The sequence below is a fragment of the Oratosquilla oratoria genome, chromosome 44 (genome assembly GCF_046742065.1).
Source record: "Oratosquilla oratoria isolate Oo_2021 chromosome 44, ASM4674206v1, whole genome shotgun sequence".
NCBI lineage: Eukaryota > Metazoa > Arthropoda > Malacostraca > Stomatopoda > Squillidae > Oratosquilla > Oratosquilla oratoria.
Window position 1 is genome coordinate 8,802,359 of NC_134820.1, and position 22,196 is coordinate 8,824,554.

General features: G+C 38.4%; 1 protein-coding gene across 1 annotated transcript; it reads right to left on the bottom strand.

The window, feature by feature from the left end:
* Positions 1 to 2,299: 2,299 nt before the first annotated feature.
* LOC143022434 (uncharacterized) lies at positions 2,300 to 21,938 on the bottom strand. Its single transcript, XM_076180658.1, has 2 exons — positions 20,986 to 21,938; positions 2,300 to 6,774 (listed from the first exon to the last, which is right to left on the bottom strand). Exon 2 carries the CDS (start codon positions 6,628 to 6,630, stop codon positions 5,422 to 5,424), a length of 1,209 nt encoding a protein of 402 aa, XP_076036773.1. The 5' UTR covers positions 6,631 to 6,774; positions 20,986 to 21,938; the 3' UTR covers positions 2,300 to 5,421.
* Positions 21,939 to 22,196: the final 258 nt, after the last annotated feature.

The following is a 22,196-nucleotide window of genomic DNA, read 5'->3' on the forward strand; positions in this document are numbered from 1 at the left end:
GCTAGGGGCTCTGTTGAGAAGCGAAATGAAGTTTTACGAAATAATACAACAGGGAGGTTAGTAGTTTACCCATAGATACGAACACATAGCCGTCTCGTTCTTTTTGTGCGCAGCTAACATTTTAATCTGATGCCAAAAATGATTCCGATAACAGGTATGAACACGTTCTGTAAGATTAATGAAAACAAATGTCAATATGTGAGTTAAATGATATAGTGCAGATATAGTAGGTAGATAGTTATCATTATTATTAAGTTTTGAATCTGATGCCAAAAATGATTCCGATAACAGATATGGAAAAAGGGGTTTAAGGGAGTGTACTTCACAAACACTTTGCGTATATACATTAGCTATGAGAGTGTAATCCTTAGAGTACAATTCTGTCTGTGATCGTCCTCTAATAAGAATACGGGGTTGAAGGTAGACACAGTGCTTGAAGGTAGACACAATATTATAAGTAGACTTATACAGTGACCGGAAGGTTGGAGCGTAAATAACTACGTTTTTCCACGTGCCTGTAACCTTACTTATGATGCCCATAAGAAAGAAAAAACTGTGTTATTAAATGTCTCGCATACCCATATATTTTTCATATTGTAAGGATCAATAGATTAGTTGGAGAAAACCACAATATACTTTTGTATTTCCTTACTATATTTTTGCTTCAGTGTAATAATTAACACATAGCAGACCTTCGCTTATTTTCTTTTACTAAGAGTATAGAAATAGCGGATGAGATTGTGTGGGGAAGTGACGTGTTAAGGTGGAACTACACATAATTAAAGGCAGTCAGGTAAAAATGAACAATAAAACGGAATGGGAATCCAATTCGGGAGAGGAAGAAGAGACGAGAGCGAGGATGGAAGATAGACATGAATGGGAATCTAACCCAGGAGGAGCTGTTCTATTGGCCAAATTTAAAGGTAGATGTATGTAATTTTGTAAAGAAATGCATTACTTGTCAGAGGTTCAAGGGTACACAAGGGTTGTCACAGCAATACAAAGAGGTCCCCCCTGCTACAAAGGCAATGGAGAGAATAGGCATAGACCTAACAGATATGGTGTCCGGGACGCAGAGATATAGGTATATTATGACAATAATCGATCACTACAGTAGGTTCGTTAGGTTTTTCCCATTGAGAACAAAACACCACCAACACATACTACACTCCCTAACCCAGTTCTTCGTAGACTACGGCACCCCAGAGAGAATCGTAGCAGACAATGGAGCAGAATTCACCAACATGGCTTTCAAGAAGTTGTGTGGAGAACAGCAAATCACCCTGCTCTACACTACCCCAGACCATCCCCAAGCGAATGGAATGGTGGAGCGGATGCATCGAACATTGAAGAACATTGAAGACGGCTCATCGAAGAATACTGAAGGGAATCAATTGGAACAATCCGCCCAGTTGGCGCCATATCTAGTGATTTAAGGTGCTAAGATGACAGTAGTTAACTGCAATAGGAAATGTAGGGATCATATCGTGCCAGTATATGTCCAAAGAAAAAACGAATGCTCGTGCAAATTAATGCAAAGATGCCCTCAATGTTCCTATATATTGGACCATAAGGCTTAAATGTAACCCACCTATACTTTTATACATGTGTAAGGTTGAGATAACCTAGGATTAAGGATGCATATATTTCATATGTTGTAAAAGGAAATTTCAGCAACAGCCAGGTGAAGGAACTAAATGTCAACTTAGGGGGAGGATAAAGAAGTCAATATTAGCCTAGGAGAGGGACTACAAACGATGGTTAGCGAGCACTTTCATTCGGAGTAGTATTGGAAAATGGGGAAATTCTTTAGCTCGAGTTGGGGTCATGAACCCAACTCAAATTCACAATTGCCCGCTTGACAGGGGTGTAGGACTTCAGGACCTGGTGGTCAATCGCCGATTGCCCAGAGGTGAGCCCACAGAAGGGGAAGTAGTGTGCCACCCATGGGGCGAAACCACAAGAGAGAGTCGTGGCTTAGCTCGGTCGTAGCGGCTATGCATGTCCAGTCAAGTAGTATGTAAGAGGTCAATTGGGGAACCCAGCCAATACGAAGACTGATGGAAAAGTCCACGGAGACATCCACAGTAAATTGGTGTACCCCCGGGTCACCTGAGATTCGTACACCTACGAGTGTGCTGAGGGGAGAGTGCCTCGTCAAGCTATGAAAAGGATAATCGCTCTCTGATGCAGGATGGATTTTTTTTTCTTTTGCAGGGGGATTTGGACCACACCAAATAGAATCCTTCACGTGATGTTGCGGAATTTTTCTTACGGGGGGGGGGGGGGCGTAGGGCCATGTAAGGACAGGAATTTTGAAGGGATATTATTTTTGGAATTTCGTTTTATTTATCTTTATTTATTTGAGTGTTGACTTGAGAGACGGTTTTACTCAACCAAGAAGCAAAGTAGAAAATAGAGCCTTAATAGACCATGAATTTATTCTATTCTATGTCTGCCTATCAAGATGTGTTGGCAAAGAGCCTTACTATAATCATTGAAGAAAAACATACAATAGGAGATAGCTACAAATATATTTCAGCTGATTTTGGTTAAACTGAGTTTCGACGCGACATTAGAATGTTCTCGAACATAGCGGGGGCACCGTAGCTCCGCCCACCCGTGACGTCACTAAACGTTCGGACAGAGGTGTAAGCTAAGGCCATTAATTTTAAGAGTAATAGGAAAAATTCCCAACTTTCAGTTCAGGATTCCACTAGAGAAATAGTTTAGGGAGAGATTGTAGCAGCTAGGGGCTCTGTTGAGAAGCGAAATGAAGTTTTACGAAATAATACAACAGGGAGGTTAGTAGTTTACCCATAGATACGAACACATAGCCGTCTCGTTCTTTTTGTGCGCAGCTAAAATTTTAATCTTTTTTTTTTATTATTTATTATAGGTTTATTCAACAATATTAAATACAATTAGACATACATATATACATTTTTTTTTACAAAATTGGTAGTTGAAAAGGGAGAGCGAGAAGCAAAGCTTATGGGGAGTTGCTCTCCCTTAAGGAAAAAATGATTTTCATTTATTTATTTTTGTTACATGGTAGTATGGTACATACACATCTACACACATATATACACGATTGTAGGACAACTCGTCCACGGACACCCCGCCCACGGACAACCCGTCCACAAAACCGCAAAGCAGGACAACCCGTCCACAGACACCACCATGGGTGGTCAACTCGTCCACGGACAAGATTTCAAAAAACTTTTAGACAATTATTTTATTACCTTTTTTTTAATGATATTTCATGTTATTTCATTAAAATTTGCTTTAGATGATACATTCTGGTAAGTAATAGATGTGTTTATAAATGTTATGGACATGCTTATTTTAACACCCTAGAATAGCTCCAACTATGATAAAAAAGAAATAATCACACCTGTATTCTGTATATATAAATATGTAAATAAAGTTTAATTGTTCTGCAAATTATGTTTATTATTCTTAAATCTGATGCCAAAAATGATTCCGATAACAGGTATGAACACGTTCTGTAAGATTAATGAAAACAAATGTCAATATGTGAGTTAAATGATATAGTGCAGATATAGTAGGTAGATAGTTATCATTATTATTAAGTTTTGAATCTGATGCCAAAAATGATTCCGATAACAGATATGGAAAAAGGGGTTTAAGGGAGTGTACTTCACAAACACTTTGCGTATATACATTAGCTATGAGAGTGTAATCCTTAGAGTACAATTCTGTCTGTGATCGTCCTCTAATAAGAATACGGGGTTGAAGGTAGACACAGTGCTTGAAGGTAGACACAATATTATAAGTAGACTTATACAGTGACCGGAAGGTTGGAGCGTAAATAACTACGTTTTTCCACGTGCCTGTGACCTTACTTATGATGCCCATAAGAAAGAAAAAACTGTGTTATTAAATGTCTCGCATACCCATATATTTTTCATATTGTAAGGATCAATAGATTAGTTGGAGAAAACCACAATATACTTTTGTATTTCCTTACTATATTTTTGCTTCAGTGTAATAATTAACACATAGCAGACCTTCGCTTATTTTCTTTTACTACCCCCACTTGGGCATAGGCCTTTTCGCTACCCAGAACCAACCCCGAACGACCTGAGGAAAGGGGACGGAGTCAGTCGTGAATAACAAGGAGCAGTTTCCATTTATGGTCAGATATATCCATATAGACGATTGGGTGGTGGCAGCGTATACCTTGATTTTTTTTATTTCCCAAATCGTTCTTATGTGGGTATCTCTGATCACTCCCATTGGAGGTGCTCTTGGTTAAACACTAAATCAATCGACGGCACCACACTACTCCAGCTGTATACCGCTTCCTCCACGCTATAACTGATCGCCATCCCATTACTCAACCTTGACGACGGCTTCGTCCGTCCCTCGTATGTCGTCACACATCCTAATTGTCCCAATCCCCGTCTATTACGATCCAAGTGGGAATACTTGGCGGCAGCATTCTGTCCCCCCACCACAGGGTAGGCGAAAAAAAGGAAATGAACATTCAGAGAGGTGGAACAGGACAGACAGTAACAAGGGGTTGGGGGAGAGCATAACGGAGGGACAGTCACAGTATAATAAAAGTGTCATAATATCTCTGGGAAAAGATTCCTCCTCTATAACAGACAATATGATGTGTGGCTCTGGTCCATAGGGGCACCCCACATAGACCCTAGAGTATCAACTGCATGCTACTTTATTACAATAACGTGCAGCCCAGACGGGTATTCCTAATTATATTTCCGGTGTTATGGGATTATTCAAACTCTCCCAGTTTCTCCCTTAAAAATGCTGACATTTTTGGTCACTCACCAGTATAAAACTTTGTCTTCACTGAAGAGTAGATAACCAAGCTGGGGACGCGCCATCCTTTCCCGCTAAAACCTGGAGGATGTGGTAGGGGTGAAATAACAGGGTGATTCCGTTGGTATGGGAACGAATTATCACCTGTGGCATTTGAAAGCATCTCGAGAGAAAGCTGTATCGCACAAGAAAGAATACAAGAAAGTCTTCTCGCCTGCGCTCATTATCATATGCTGTTAGATATTGCTCCTTCAAGCTGTTGGAAGGGCCTTTTTGCGGAATGGGTGATCACGTGCTATTTCAAATCATTCTTATTGTATCAGAAAGCTTCATCCCACAGGACACAGTGTAAAAGCCTTAACCATGTATGGATCATCTTGTGACATTTGAGAATAGTTTTTCATGAAAAATATGTATTGCACTGGTCACACTGCAATGGCTTCTCTCCTGTATGGGTAATCATGTGACGTGACGTTTAAGAAGATCCTTCAGTGAAAAAAAAAAAGCTTTATTGCACAGGCCACATTGGAATGTCTTCTCCTCAGCGTGGGTAGTCATGTGATGTTTGAGAACACCCTTTTGGGTGAAAGCGGAATCACACATGTCACACTACAATGGATTCTCTCTTGTATGGGTTATCATGTGACGTTTGAGATAACGCTTTTGTGAGAAAGCTGAATCACACGAATCACACTGGAATGGCTTCTCTCCTGTGTGGGTCATCATGTGACTTTTGAGATTACTCTTATGGGAGAAAGCGGAATCACACATGACGCACTGGAAAGGCTTCTCTCCTGTGTGGCTCATCGTGTGACGTTTGAGATCACCCTTTAGTGGGAAAGCGGAATCACACATGTCACACTGGAATGGCTTCTCTCCTGTGTGGGTCATCATGTGAAGTTTGAGACGACCCTTTTGTGAGAAAGCGGAATCACACATATCACACTGGAATGGCTTCTCTCCTGTGTGGGTCATCATGTGACGTTTGAGATCACGCTTTTGTGAGAAAGCTGAATCACACATCTCACACTGGAATGGTTTCTCTCCTGTGTGGGTCATCATGTGACGTCTGAGGGAACCCTTTCGTGAGAAAGCGGAATCACACATCTCACACTGGAATGGTTTCTCTCCTGTGTGGGTCATCATGTGCCTTTTGAGGAGACCCTTACCTGAGAAAGCGGAATCACACATGTCACATTGGAATGGTTTCTCTCCTGTGTGGGTCATCATATGATGTTTGAGATCACCCTTATGTGAGAAAGCGGAATCACACATGTCACACTGGAATGGCTTCTCTCCTGTGTGGGTCATCATGTGAAGTTTGAGATCACCCTTTCGTGAGAAAGCGGAATCACACATATCACACTGGAATGGCTTCTCTCCTGTGTGGGTCATCATGTGACGTTTGAGATCACGCTTTTGTGAGAAAGCAGAATCACACGTGTCACACTGGAATGGCTTCTCTCCTGTGTGGGCCATCATATGATTTTTGAGATGATGCTTTAGTGAGAAAGCAGAATCACACATGTCACACTGGAATGGCTTCTCTCCTGTGTGGGTCATCATGTGACTTTTAAGATTACTCTTTCTGGAGAAAGCAGAATCACACATGTCACACTGGAATGGTTTCTCTCCTGTGTGGGTCATCATATGATGTTTGAGATGATGCTTTTGTGAGAAAGCAGAATCACACATGGCACACTGAAATGGCTTCTCTCCTGTGTGGGTCATCATATGATATTTGCGATAACTCTTTTGTGAGAAAGCAGAATCACACAAGTCACACTGGAAAGGCTTCTCTACTATGTGGGTCATCATGTGATATACGTGACAATCTTTTGCAAAATATAGGTCACACTAGAAAGGCTTCTCTCCTGTGTGGGCCATCACTTGATGTTTAAGATGAGTTGTGAGATAGCCGAGCTATCGATGATACATCGGGTTTTCTTTGTTGATACCTTTCTGAAAAAAAAGAGATTAACTTTTAGAAATATGTAATAGTAGGACTGTTGGTGTTTTGCACACAAACCATTTCATACATGCCATCCTCTATTATAAGAATAATTTGCCTAAAAACACATAGTAAAATCGATTATCAAAATGGTCAACTGGTCATTATAGCGGTGTTTGGTTTGTTAGCCTAGTTGTGGGTTGAAATTCCATACTTCTCCCCTACTCAAAAGAGTAATTATTAATTACCTACGATGCACTTCGTAGTGGGACTCTCACCTACATGGAGGAGGTGGGGTTTAGGGTGGATTCAACCCTGCCCCTCAATCAACCAGTACTAAAACAAACTTTTTAGATTATCTTATCGACTAACGGTTTATGTCTATAGTAATTGCATGTCTGACATCGGAGAATGTAAACACTGAACACGTTTGATACGTCACCTTATCTATATCTACCAATTGGGCAGCAGCTATCAGAACCAATGAACAACTACACCAATTGAAGCAACCTTTAACGCAGAGGCACACTACTTGCTTTGCTGTCAAAATCTTGCGCACGTCACATAGGGAGTGTTTTGCAGATGACTTTTTGGGCTAACAAAAAGGAAGACAAAGCGTCCCGCCGAGCTTTCTCCTATGTTAACAAAAGAATAAATACAATAAAATGCAACTTGTACAACAAGTGAAATACACACTTGCACAAAAAAGGAAATAAATTAAATCACGTTCATACACAGTGACCTTCGTTCACTCTGTACTCTCTCACATTATCTTTTTTCTGTCATTGTGTTCCTAGTGCCTAGATACATTGGATTTAAATCTATGCACCTATTTACGCTAATTTCTTTTGTCGTCCACATTTCTATGAATAATCTCCTTTTCTTGGAGTTGCCTGTGTACCACTGTCGCTTCTTCCCGATCAATGTTGTGCTGTAGTTCGTTCATGTGTTTATAAAGTGCTGAGGCTGCATCTTTCCGTTTAACTGCCCGTTTATGTTCTTCAATTCTTGTGGCGAGTTTCTTATGCGTTTCTCCTGTGTAATCTGCATCACAATCCAAACATCCAATACGGAACACTACGTCCGCCTGCTGAGTGGGTGCTTCCATGTCCCACCCCTACACCAAACCACTTCAAGTTTAAAGGACTACAAAGGAGAAGCATGCCGAGAGGATGCGAAAAAAAATATATATATAAATAGATAAATAGGTAAAGTTAAATTATAACATATCAGGTAAATAGTAAATAATAAATGGACAGATAAATAATAACAAACATATTGAGAAATAACCAATAGTGTGAAAAAATGTCACTTTTAATGTTGTCAATTCCCTTCAGAATCTTAGACCTGCATCAAGTCACCTGAGTCTACGCATTTTAGGGAAAATAGATTCATATGTTTTAATCAATTTTCGTATGTTTAATTTTTGACCATAAGAAAACGGCATATTCCAATTGTGGTTGAAGTCATAAGATCACGCAATCAGTTCTGGAATCTTGTTTGCTTTCTCAGAGCCTGAAATATACTGTTTAGATGATTTGAGATCGTTGCTGATAATTAACCCGAGATCCTTTTCACTATCCACTTTTGTTAACGAATTTATATAAAAAAAAACTTGTAATCGTACTTACTGTTATTTTTACCTATGTGCATAACCTTGCATTTAGTTGTGTAAAATTCCATTAGCCACTTTTCAGACCATTAGTTTAAGAGATCATTTGCCATTCCACACAGTTTTGTATCACCAGCAAATTTGGACACGATAGATTTCAGTACGTGGTCTATATCATTGATATATACTATGAATAAAAGTGGCCAAAGAACGGAACCCTGAGGAACTCCACTTTGTAAGAACATCTTTGTCTCCGCGAGTTCGGTGGATTATATCAGAAATGTAAAGGTCATGACGCCTAGAAAAGAGAAACCAAGTATCAAGAAAGTAGTATTCCAGTTGCTTGAACTGTGATATCCTCTCATTGATCCTTGTGGCTTTAACATATGTTGTACTACTCGTGTAAAAAAAAAAAATCTTGATCGCTATTAACAGCTTTCCTCCTATCCCATATATCTGTAAAACCTCCCACAGTGCCTTTCCGTCTACCATGTTAAAACCCTTTTCCAAATACTAAAAGGCCCAAATTAATCTTAACCCCTTGCTAAAGCTTCCTCACATGTCCGTCTGCGTGCACGATAATTCGTAGAAAGACAATTGGTCGTATGGGAAAATTCGTCGACACGACGTTTCGTCGAACGTGACGTTTCGTCGACACGTAAAAAAACTGTACTTTTGGTGTTACATTTCTAAAATATTTGGTAACATTTGTGTTCTGTGTGAAATTTCCGATCATTTGATGTATTACTCAACATAATTGGATTACCAGGCTCAGAGTTATAAATGTTTGAAGTTTTAGACAATTGCACTTTTCGACGACACCTTACTTTGTCGCCATTTGAGCCATCTTGATCATCTAGATCAGCAGTAGATCATCACCAGAGCCAGCCTATTCTCCAAGCAGATCAGCAGATTTTCTTGGAAGGATCAGCAATGGAGTGTAAAATTGGATTGGATATTTGCAATTTATTGGTGGACAGAACATTGTTATCTTCTGTGATAGCTCGACCTTTACAAGTACGATCAGGGCAATTCCAGTAAATCTTCGTGGCTCGTTCACGATCTTTGGTGTAGGTGTAGCCTTCAAAAAGCAGACGTACACCACCACGAGATGTTTTGCAAAATTCAGCCATTATCAAAGTGTATCAGTGTTCTGATTTTTGTAGTTTGTGGTCAATACAGTGTCGACCATTGGGAGAGTGCACGACATTTGGTCGAAAGACATTGGAACACAGCCATGAAAAAAATCCTGAACAACTGTGATATGCTAGTGTGTACGGAAATACTGTAAAATTATGCTCGCCAAAAACTTACATTGATGTATTTAACATATAATGTGTAATTATTTTATCTTATTGCAATGTCTCAGTGTCGCCAATCAATGAACAAATGGTGGCATAACAAGTCCTAAATGCTCCTTTTAATTCATTTGATATTGTAACTTTTTCTCACGAAATGTCATCTAAACTACTCTAGCATTCCTCCAAAATGAAAATATATGAATATATTAAATTAGTACTTTAAATGTATTTTTAATATCTGTCGACGAAATGTCACGTTCGACGAATTGTCCTGTCGCCCAATTGTCGCTGTCGACCAACTGTCGTAGACCCGTCTGTCTTACCACGAAAATCAGACTTTGCACAACACGTAAACGCTCTCAATGAGCAGACGCTAAGTCATCGACTTGAACCCAAGTTGCTGGTTCCTTCTGAGATTTTGATTCCTAATAACCAAAGTTGCTCCCCGAGTGAATTGAACTTGCACTTGATCGCACATTTGTTTGTTGTTTAACTTTACCTATTCGTTATTTATGTTACTAATATTTCTATTCATGTGTTCATTTACAGTTATGTTTTCTCGCACCCGGCCTAGTTATGGACCAAAAGGTCCCCTATCGGCATACTCCTCTTTTTTAATCCTTTGTAAATAGAAATGGTTACCCTCATAAACATGTATGCACATCATACCCACACCGTTTACAGCGCCCCAGCCCTGTATCCCATGGCAAAATACTGCCTAACCGTGAGGAGGTGCACATGCATGTATCCATGCTACTTGCCAACAACCACCACTTGACTACTGTTAATATTGGTCATTGATTACTTAGTTGGTCATATCAATACACAACCATATGAATTTCATATATTAGAAACTCCCCAAAACTGGAAAACTGCTCATTAAAATGGTGTTGGCTACTACCCTTTTCTATTCTTTCACTACAATGTAAACAAACACAGTTGCCAGATCAACTGTCCAATCCGTGTACCAGTTACAACTACTGGCAATAATACAAATCAATACCGAGGGAATATGGCCCTGAGACTCACTCGAGGAAAGATATTACATAAAAACATAAGTCAAAAATCATTTTAAACAGAACTGTCAGCGACACTAGAGCTCATGGAGGAGTTATATATCTCAAATTATCTAACACAAAAGTTCTCACGACTCATTCAGATCATTAGGTGGAAATTATTGCACTCCATCAAATGCCCGCATTTAAATTATTTATATATAATTAAAAATAAACTTCACTCAATTTGGAACTTTTGTCAGTTTTTGGCCGAGCCAACAGAATTGATCGAGGTACTATGTTTCCCGACATTTTGAAGAATGGGCGTATAAGATATTGTCTTCGCGTTCTTCTTCTTCCTCGCGTTCTTCTTCGCGTTTTTCTTCGCGTTCTTCTTCGCATTCTTCTTTGCGTTCTTCTTCTTCGCGTTCTTCTTCTCATTCTACTTCGTGTTCTTCTCCGTGTTCTTCTTCGCGTTCTTTTTCCTCGCGTTCTTCTTCGTGCTGAAACTTTTGTCAGTTTTTGGCCGAGCCAACAGAATTGATCGAGGTACTATGTTTCCCGACATTTTGAAGAATGGGCGTATAAGATATTGTCTTCTTCTTCTTCTTCTTCCTCGCGTTCTTCTTCGTGTTTTTCTTCGCGTTCTTCTTCGCATTCTTCTTCTCATTCTTCTTCGCGTTCTTCTTCGTGCTGGGGATCCCGTGTTGGAGTTTCGCCTCGAGGCCGAAGGGGAAAACGAGGGATTTGAGCGCGAAAAGCTGCATCCGTAGGCCGCTGTTTGCGCAGCCAAGCCCCCCGGCTGAGCCAACAGAATTGATCGAGGTACTATGTTTCCCGACATTTTGAAGAATGGGCGTATAAGATATTGTCCCGTGGCCTTAAAGATGAACATATGGAATTATTTCCAAAATTGTACAAAACCATAAAAAGGTTAAAACCTAGAATAGCTATGATAAATGATTTCCAACGTATAGTTCGAAAGTTTGGTGAGCTATTAAAGGACAATCCTTTCACCACCCTTGTCACCACCACTGTCGGTCCTCGACCATTACACTTATATTTGACTTGTAATTCCACTCGTCTCGAGGCCCCTTGCCTTCGTTACGTGAGTTTCACTAAATGTTCAAGTTCTTCTTATGCAGTAGGCCCTATGCCTTGTATTTCCTTTAGTCTCACTAGTTTCCAATTTCATTAGGCCCCATGCCTAGTTCTCTCGTCCTTTGGGTTAATAAAAGGGTGGTGAATTTCTTGCTTGTTAAACTAACGGACTACACGCAGAGAGTGCCCACCGGTTCTCTCCAATACTTCAGAGCACCTTCGTTCAGACGTCACTTTTTATTCGTCCAATAGTCTTTTACGTTTCAACACAAGTGACACACCTTAAGGGCGTGTCTTTTCCTTTTAAAGCCAATAGTATTACTCTACATACCCATTTACCTCCAATCCGAGAGGCTGTTACAGTCCTTCCAGAATTATTGCTGCATAAGCAAAAGCATAGGAGCAAAACATGACGTCATTGCGCAAGTGGTATGTCTTCACGGAGGTGGTCTGCAGCTAACACAGTTTTAGATTACATCAGCGATTATAAAACAGTCACCTCCGTCGGTTTGTTTACATAGACAGAACGACGCCTTCCAATCTTTGTTTATAACAACAGTAGGCGTCGAATCTTGACTTGTTGACTCAGCATGTATTTCACCTGATTACCATTCGTACAACTACCGGCCTCTTACAATCCTGATTACAAATATTCTGGCTCAAGGGAAGAGTATCTTAGTTTACCAGCTAATAAAGAAGACATTGAAGAAAAAACGTATAGCTGTCATAGAATTTGGTTGGAGAGAAAACGACAGAGGCATTATTGGATGTGGGTTACTAAAACAAAGGGAATAGAAAGACAAGAGGTTTATCGTAATAAGATATTGTCCCGTGGCCTTAAAGATGAACATATGGAATTATTTCCAAAATTGTACAAAAACATAAAAAGGTTAAAACCAAGAATAGCTATGATAAATGATTTCCAACGTATAGTTCGAAAGTTTGGTGAGCTATTAAATGACAATCCTGATTACAAATATTCTGGCTCAAGGGAAGAGTATCTTAGTTTACCAGCTAAACTGCGAGCGAAGCGAGCTCCTAGCGCGCAGGCCAAAGCGGTGACGTTAGTCACCACCGAAGGTCGCTTGTAAACTATAATTTGTCACAAAATGATCTTGTAAATTTCACAAAAAAAAAAAAAATAATAAATAAAAAAAAAAAAAAAAAAAATCAACAGAACAAGAGAAGAGACCACAACTCGGCAAAGAAATGTTGACAGCCTTTTTATAGAAATTAAACCAACAAAGAAATTCCATTACTAGAGCTAATCAAAAGAAATGTATTAATCTGAATGGCGGCCATATTATCCATGCCATTTCAACGGTTACATTAATTCAACCAAGATTCTCACCCCTGACCATGAGGAACTACTTAACCTAGGGTTCAACTGCCTTATCATATCTAAGCTCAAAAAGAGTTAAAAAAAAAAAAAAACAGAAAAAAAAAACAGAATGTGAAGTTTTTATTGGTGTCCACTGTGGGTCATCACGTGACGTTTGAGATCACTCTTTCGTGAGAAAGCTGCATCACACATGTCATTCTGGAAAGTCTTCTCTCCAGTGTGGGTCATTATGTGGTATTGAATAGCACTCTTTTCCGAGTATGTTGCATCAAACGGGTCACATTTGAAAGGCTTCTCTCTATTGTGGGTCATTATGTGATGTTTGAGAGCAATTTTTCATGAGTAAGCTGCATCACACAGGCCACACTTGAAAGGCTTCTGTCTAGTGTGGTTCATCATGTGACATTTGAGGTGCTCCTTTCGTGAGAAAGTTGCATCACACAGGTCACATTGGAAAGTTTTTATCCCCACTGTGGGTCATTGCGTGGTGTTTTAGAGCACTCTTTTGTCAGAAAGCTGCTTCACATTTAGCAACTCCCTAAGATACTCTGCCCACCTTCCTCTCACTGTCTTCTCTTCCATTATCATCTCTCCACCTGCACCTTTTACCTTTTCTTCTCTACTTGATTCACCTCCTCTTCCTCTCTTAATTTCTTTCCAAAACATCTTTTTATTACTTTCAAAATTTTCTGTCATACTCTTACCCCACTTCACATCTGCTCTCCTCTTTACCTCCTTTACCATTTGCTTTACTTCTCTTTTCTTTTCTTTGTACCTCTCATATGACTCCCTCGTCCTATTTTGTAACCAATCTGTGAAAGCTTGCTTATTCTCTTCTACAACCTTCTTTGTTTCCTCATCCCACCATTCACTACCCTTCCTTCTATTTCCTCCTGTCCTTCTTGGTCCACACACCATCCTTGCACACTTTGTGACTCCCTCCTTGAACCATCCCCATTCCTCCTCCATGCCTAGCTCAACTCTATACTTCACTCCCTCCCACTCCTCCTTCAGCTTCTTTTTGTACTCCTCCTTTTCCTTTTCATTTAAAGAGTTCACTCTAACCACCTCCCTACCTTTTGTCCCTCTCCTCTTTCTCCATCTATCCTCCACTCTCAACTTACCTTCCACCAAAAAATGATCTGATATTCCCCCCAACCCTCTCCCCTTAGCACATGTACTGAGGGGAGAGGGTGGTTATAACCAGGTTACAACCAGTAAAATGCTTAAAAGGTTGAAACTAGGAATGAAAATCTTGGAACCAATCCATTACTCATTGCAAGGACTAATAGAAAGTCAGTTAAAACATTAGATAAAACTGACTTTTATGTTATTTTGTATATAAAAAAAAAAACGAGCACTTGTACATTCTGGTGATAGTTGTAGAAGAATCTGTCTTCCCAGATCTATTGATAGGATTTGCAACATTGAAAAAAGGAGGGCATGACAATATGTCAGGCTGAGCTAGGGATCTTAGTGAAATCACAGTTAAATATTTTAGGCTAGGCATGAAGAGAGATATTCACTTACATATTGACAAATGCTTGAGATGTATGGAGGTAAAAGGAAATACACCCAAGTCTGCTCCTGTGCTATCATATCCTTTACCACACAAACCTCGGGAAAAATCCACTTAGATACACTTGAGTTACCTATGTCTGAAAAGGGATATATGTATTTCTTGCCATTGATTATCTGTCAAGATTTTGCATTTGACAAAACCCATTCCAAATAAGAGAGCCAAAACAATTGCTTCAGTAATATATGAACAAGTAATCTGTAATTCCACAACTCCCAAGATCTTAGTTTCAGACAATGCTGCTGAATCTAACAACAAAATCTTGGAAGAATTATGTAAGTTATTTAAGGTAAACAAAATTAATATGCAAGTCAATTATCCTCAAAGTAATGGATTGGAATCCTGTGTGTCCTGGAATCCTTTGTGCAAGATTTAGTTGTCGCAAATTCAGGTCAAGTCATGTCCTCCCTTCTCCCAATGCTCCAACTTGTAAGAATAATTAACTCACCTAAGAAAGATTGTAATTTCCAACCTTTCTTTGGTGAAGTATAAAGCTATCATTCTATTATCCCTTGTAAACTGCATACTTAAGTGTTTCTTCAATAATAACAGAGGTTCATTTTGCTTCTGAATTTAGATTCAACCTGTACAAACTGGTGCCCTTCCCAATGCCATCCATCCATACCATATACCAAGGCTTTTTTCCCCCTTACCAGGTGGGTAGCCAAAAAGGACAAGGCACAAAACATTCCCACCCATTTCATCCCCGAAAACACTCCACACCCCTCCACCCTCCCTCCCATCTTAGCACCTCCTAGATGATGGGTCATCCCTGCACCCTGTCCACTGCCCTGGGTCAGAAGCAGTGTCGCAGGACACAGCACATCCACAGCAAGGCCACTTCATTAAATCGGCGACCCCCCCTCTCCATCCCCCCATATAAAGGAGAGGAAATGAAAGTAAATAATTCAATTTTTAAACTTGACACACCAGTAAAAGATCCACTAAATTACATCCTTTCTCTAGATAACTCAACAGAGAGTAATCTTTAATGATAACCTTAAAAATTGTAAGATCCCTAACAATATTCTCTACTTGTGCCATGCTTTTATTTTATTCTTATTTTAATGAAGCGGCCTTGCTGTGGATGTGCTGTGACTTGCGACGCTGCCTCTGACCCAGGGCAGTGGACAGGGTGCAGGGATGACCTGTCATCCAGGAGGTGCTAAGATAAGAGGGAGGGTGGAGGGGAATGGAGTGTATTTAGGGATGGAATGGGTGGGAATGATTTTATGCCTTTTTCTTTTTGGCTACCTCCCTTGAAAGAGGGAAAAAGCCTTGGTATATGTATGTATGTGTATGCATTTTTATTTTATTTATTTATTTATTTATTTATTTTGTGCTCCATGAAGCATTGAAATAATTTTGTGAAGTTCCACTAGCTAAGAAAATATCTGTAATACAGAATTGTCACTACATAAAGGATATTTGTAAACCAGGTTACTCACAGGATATCATGGCAATATAAAATCGGTGCAAAGAAAGTAAAGAAAGTAGTGAGTTCTGAAAAAGACCTTGGAGTGATTATCACAAAGGATATGGCACCTGATAAACGATAGACAAAACTGCTATGACCAACAAAGGGGGCCTTTACCTACTTGGACGAAGGAATGGTAAAGAAACTAGTAATCACACTGATAAGGCCAACACTGGAGTACAGTATGCAGCAACATTATGGACACCAAGTACTGAAAAGAATATAAAGAAAATTGAAAGAATCTAAACAGCAATTACAAATATGGCCCCAACACTTTCAAAACTGCCATATGAAGAGATTGTTAAAGTTGGAAACACCAACTCTGGAACAAAGAAGAAAAATAGGTGACCTACTGACCATCTATAGAATCATGAGAGAAATGGTCATTAATACAGAAACTGACAAGCTGGAAAGGATATGCAACAAAATGCCACATGACAATGTCCACAGTCCTACATTTTCTTGCTTATTATCATAAAACAATTTCTATAGATGTAGAATATATAATTCATATTATGCATCAAGGATAAAATCACCATTATATTTTGCACTTCTATTTCATTTATCAAAATTGCACAAAAAGCATATTTTTGCACTTCTATTTCATATATACATTAAAACCATACAAAAAATAAGTGGATAACAAGTATGATAACAAGAATAATTCAAAAAAATTTAAACCATTAGAATTCTCCAATTAGAAATGATGTCTTAAATCAGAGTATGACCAAAGTCATATAAAGCCATCATGCACAGTATGAAAAGTGGAACAACTATTATTCTATTTTTCATTTTATCATTATCATTTTATTATTATTACTATTATTATTTTGGTTGGAAAATAATCCTCCTCTGTATGGACACCTTAATTAATTCCCTACAAGGGAAGACAATAATGTGGCCAATAATTGCCTAGGATGCAACCTGCCAACCTACATAGAAACGTCGGAGATGGGAGTAAAATAACTTAAAAAAAAAAAAAGCCTCCTAAGATCAAATGAAGAATTCTTTGCAGGTACCAGTTTCAACATCTGATCAATTTGAAACATCAACAATTTAACGTCATCAGCTTAATTTATTTTAATTTCAAGTCCAGTTTTCTATTTCTGTGTTGGGAAATAAAATAAGTGCAAAATATGCAATTGTTTGTGTTTTCATACAGGGATTACCTTTGTCTTGTGGCATTTTGTACATAATACCTGACGTTAGAAAATATCACCTTACTGGTTTACAAGAGCTTCACGCAATGAACTTGGGGTAAATTAGGTGAAAAAACAATGTATTCCATTATCCAAAGTCACACTACACTTAAGGATGTAAATCCCAATATCCACGAAACACCCAACTGGCTATTAGATTTGATTTTTTTTTACAACAGTTTTCCTGTTGACTTCATTAAATCAGGTGTTCTGTTTCAATCAGAAAACACTTGTTTGTACCAATCCCAACCCCCATACCAGTCATGTCTGGGGACTGCATTGGGAAATATCTATTTAGAACTAAAGAGGAGTGCAAAGACAGTAATTAATGAGAGAAACAAGGACAACGTTGTTCAAATAAACAATAAAACAAGCACAGTTTTCTCCAATTCTGACCATACCTAAGATTAGAGAACACAATCACAGGAGGGTTCGCTATTCTTTAAAAGATTATTGGGTTCGTTATTCTTTACATTACTATAATCAGGTTTGCTGTTTTTGATATAGATATGTTGGGTTTGCTATTCTTTACAAAGGATCACAAAGGCGGAGCATGCCGACAGGAGACCTTTTGATCCATATGTAGGTCGGATGAAAAAAAAAAAAAAAAAAATCATATTAATAATAAATTAAAACTACAATAATGTAAAAATAACAAATAAAATACATAAATAAATGCATAGGTATAGTTGAATAACAAACAAAAAGGTAAATAGTAAATGATTATAAATTGACATATAACTAATAATAAATGAAAATCAGACAGACAAATTATAACAAAACAAAAACAAATAATATAAGATAAATTATAATCATTACAGCATCTTACTTAGGTATTTATCTAAATGATTCTTAAAGCTTCGAACTGAACTACATTGCACTACCTGTGCAGGAAGTTTATTCCATTCATTAACTACACGGTTGGCAAAGTTGTTTCTACCTACTTCCAAATTGAATCTATTTCCGGACAGTTTGAGACCATTGTTTCTTGTCTGATTCTCATTCAATGTGAAAATTTGGTCACTTTTGATGTTGTCAATTCCCTTTAAAATCTTAAAGACCTGTATCAAGTCACCTCTGAGTCTACGCTTTTTTAGGGAAAACAGATTCATGTGCTTAAGTCGATTTTCGTATGATTTATTTTTGATATATGGAATCAGTTTTGTGGCTCGCCGTTGTACTTTTTCCAGTCTGTCAATGTCTTTAATGAGATTCGGTGACCATACGGAAACAGCATATTCCAAATGTGGACGAACTAACGATTTATATAGCTTGTTAATGAGTGATGGACTTTTGAAATCAAAAGATCGTGCAATCAATCCCAGAATCTTATTTGCTTTCTCAGAGGCTGAAATACACTGCTTGGATGATTTGAGGTCGTTACTGATAATTACGCCGAGATCTTTTTCACTATCCACTTTTGTTAACGAATTTCCAAATAACTTGTAATCGTACTTACTGTTATTTTTACCTATGTGCATTACCTTGCATTTACTTGTGTTAAATTTCATTAGCCACTTTTCAGACCATTGCTGTAATTGATCTAAATCTTCTTGAATATCTAATTGGTTTGAGTGATTATTTGCCACTCCGCACAGTTTTGTATCATCAGCAAATTTGGAAACAGTAGATTTTAGTCCATGGTCTATATCATTTATATATACTATGAATAGAAGTGGCCCAAGAAAGGAACCCTGAGGAACTCCACTTGCAACACTTTTCCATCCAGAAGTTTTTCCATTTAAAACAACTCTCTGTTTTCGACCATTCAACCAATTACTAGTCCAACCTAATAGGCTACCACTTATTCCATGCAAAGCTAATTTAGTAAGTAGTCTTTCGTGTGGGACGGTATCAAAAGCTTTTGCAAAGTCTAGATATATTAAATCTATATTGTTTCTTTTGTCATAATTCGAGATAACTGTGTTGTAGAATTCGAGTAAGTTAGTCACGCAAGAACGCTTCCGTCTGAAACCATGCTGGCTATCATTTATCAAACGGTTACTTTCTAAATGATATTTGATATCATCTCTGATGATAGTTTCCATTATTTTTCCTACGATCGAAGTCAAACTTATAGGCCTATAGTTATTTGGTTTCTTTTTGTCACCTTTTTTGAATATGGGAGTAACGTTAGCTAGCTTCCATTCTCTTGGGACATCTCCGGATATGATGGATTTCTTGAAAATAATTTCTAATGGAACAACAATCTCATTTTTCATTTCCTTTAAGATTCTTGGATGCCAACCGTCAGGGCCTGGTGTTTTATTAACTTTGAGTTTGTCTATACACCTTTTAATTTTTTCTTTTGTTATATTTACCGTAGTGAGTAAGTTTACCCCAGACTTTTCACAGGTTTCAGTTTGGAATTCACTTTGAGGTGTTTCGTTTATGAATACCGAGCTAAAATAATTGTTTAAGATATTACACATTCCTTCATTTGAATATTCAAGTTGACCGTCAGCAGATAATAGTGGACCAATGTGATTCCTAACAACCTTTTTATTTGAATTAGGGAATACCGTGGGTTGGGTTAGGTTATGTTGGGATAGCCATTCTTTAGATGAGGATCATTGGGGTCACTGTTCTTGACATGATCCATATATTTTTTCCCAACAGTTTTCCTGTTAATTTGACCAAATTGGGTGTTCCATTTCAATTGGAAATCACTTGTTTGTACTAAACCCCCAACCACCCCCATCTGGGGACTGCATTGGGAAATAAGTATTGCGATTTAGAGGAACATGCAAAGCCAGTGATTAATGAAAGAAATGACAACACTGTTCAAATAAATGATAAATCAAGCACAGTATTCTCCTATTCTGACCATATCTAACCTACCCAGTCCCTCTCTCCCTCATGGCAAATAGATTTTTCAATAATATTTGTTCATTTTGTTTCTTGTATTCAATACGAGATAAGTTAATACAAGATCATTTTCATTCTCTTCCATACATATATATCTTTTACAATACTGTATAGTTATGATTCTACATAATTCTAAGTATTCACAAATATGTTTGCTAGTCTGCAACCCTTCCCTATATCATGTGCCGGCCCATGTTTAGATACAATAAATTCATAGTAACATCAGCAACGATTTTCAAAACACTAAGACGAGCATCTCTCTCTCTCTCTCTCAACAACAATTAGGTTAGGTTACATTATGTTAAATCTCAAGGCTGCAATTCTTACCTGTATCACAACTAGTTTTATCATTTTGAGTATTTTCCACCCCAGATATGAGTACCACAAATCAACAGTAACATCAGCGGTGATTAGAAAAGACTAGCATGCATCTTAACATATACCTAATTCTACACCTAAGTCAAAATTCTTATTCAGTACTTGGAATTGTTCTTAAACATCAGCATATACTGTTAACTACTTCCTAGTTCTTAAGGGGCTATTGTTATTTGACAGCCCCCTCTACAATTTTTGAAACGCTGGCTTTCTTTCAACAGAACAATACCTAATTTGATCTCATTACTAACCTACAGCATTCTAAAGTATCCAACACCTAGACAGCTACAGCCATAATGGCCTGCAACTTCCAGGCATCAAACTAATCATGTAGGCTCTGTCTGGCAAACGCCTACAATCATCTTTTCCTTACCTGTGTGGTTTCCTTCTTTGCTTACAATTTTCATGACACAAATGTCTAAACTATTTCAGATATCCTTGCAAATGTACAGAGGCACTTTTAGAAATGTTTTGACATGGTTTACCCGTACTTAACAAAAATATTTGTAATCATAAGCTCTATCAAGGGGTAACTAATCTGCTTTGGTTTCACAATCCAGAAATCCACCTCCTTACGATCTGATCGTTCACAAGCTGTGGTTTACTTAAAAGTTCTGCTCAATGTAGGAAGTAGTGGCGAGTTGGTAGCGGTACTGGTGTCTTTTTCATCCAGGATTGGGCATGTGTGAAATAGGAGTCTTGCTCACAGGCATACTAAAGCTGTTTCGGAACATCAGTTATGCTGTGAAGATATGTGGGGTTTGATTGCTAATGTAGGATTTGTTGGATATTGTTCCTAGCCTATATCAATATATTTAACACTGCTGATTGAAGAACTGGATAACAATCTGTTACGTAGAGATGTTTATGCACCTTGACTTACACTGGAAAATCGGAGAGGGCGACGTGATCTAATATATTCTAACGGCGACGTGACCTAATATGTATTTTCATTTAGACAGAAGGGCAGTACTCATAGCAAAGACCTCTTGCAGTCTCCTCCGGTCCGATTCGGGGGGCCGTGTCCTCGATTCGTTTTCCTCCTCTCAGGGCGACAGTGTTGTTGCACTCTGGGAGGTATCGAAGGAGGGGTTGGTCACCGAGGTGCCGCCGATTCCTCGCTTGTGTGGATGAACGTACCCGTTAGCCTTTAAACGTGTACAAACATAGGAAAGTCTGTAGTTTCACTGCAGCTACCATTTTCTAACCATTAGGTGAGAAAGAAAACGGATATAGATAATACTAATTAACCATATAATGTCTTGGGGAGAGTAAAAGATCGTGCGTCAACAATTAATGTGCCTCAAACACGTGTGTCTAAAATGGAAAAAAAAGTAGCAAATACGTAAGGTTAAGAGTTGTTAAACGGAACATGTGTGTCTTTCTACCGTCGTCAGATTGCTTGCAATGGTTTTCTGACACGTAAGACCATAAGCTTTTGTTGGATCTCCATCTACCTTTGCCAACCATGGCTTGAATTCCTCCATCTCCAGCCATGCATCTCTCAGCTTCCATTTATTAGCCATGATATATAATCTGAAGTGGACCATGAATTTTAAAATACATAAGTTCAAGATATGCATT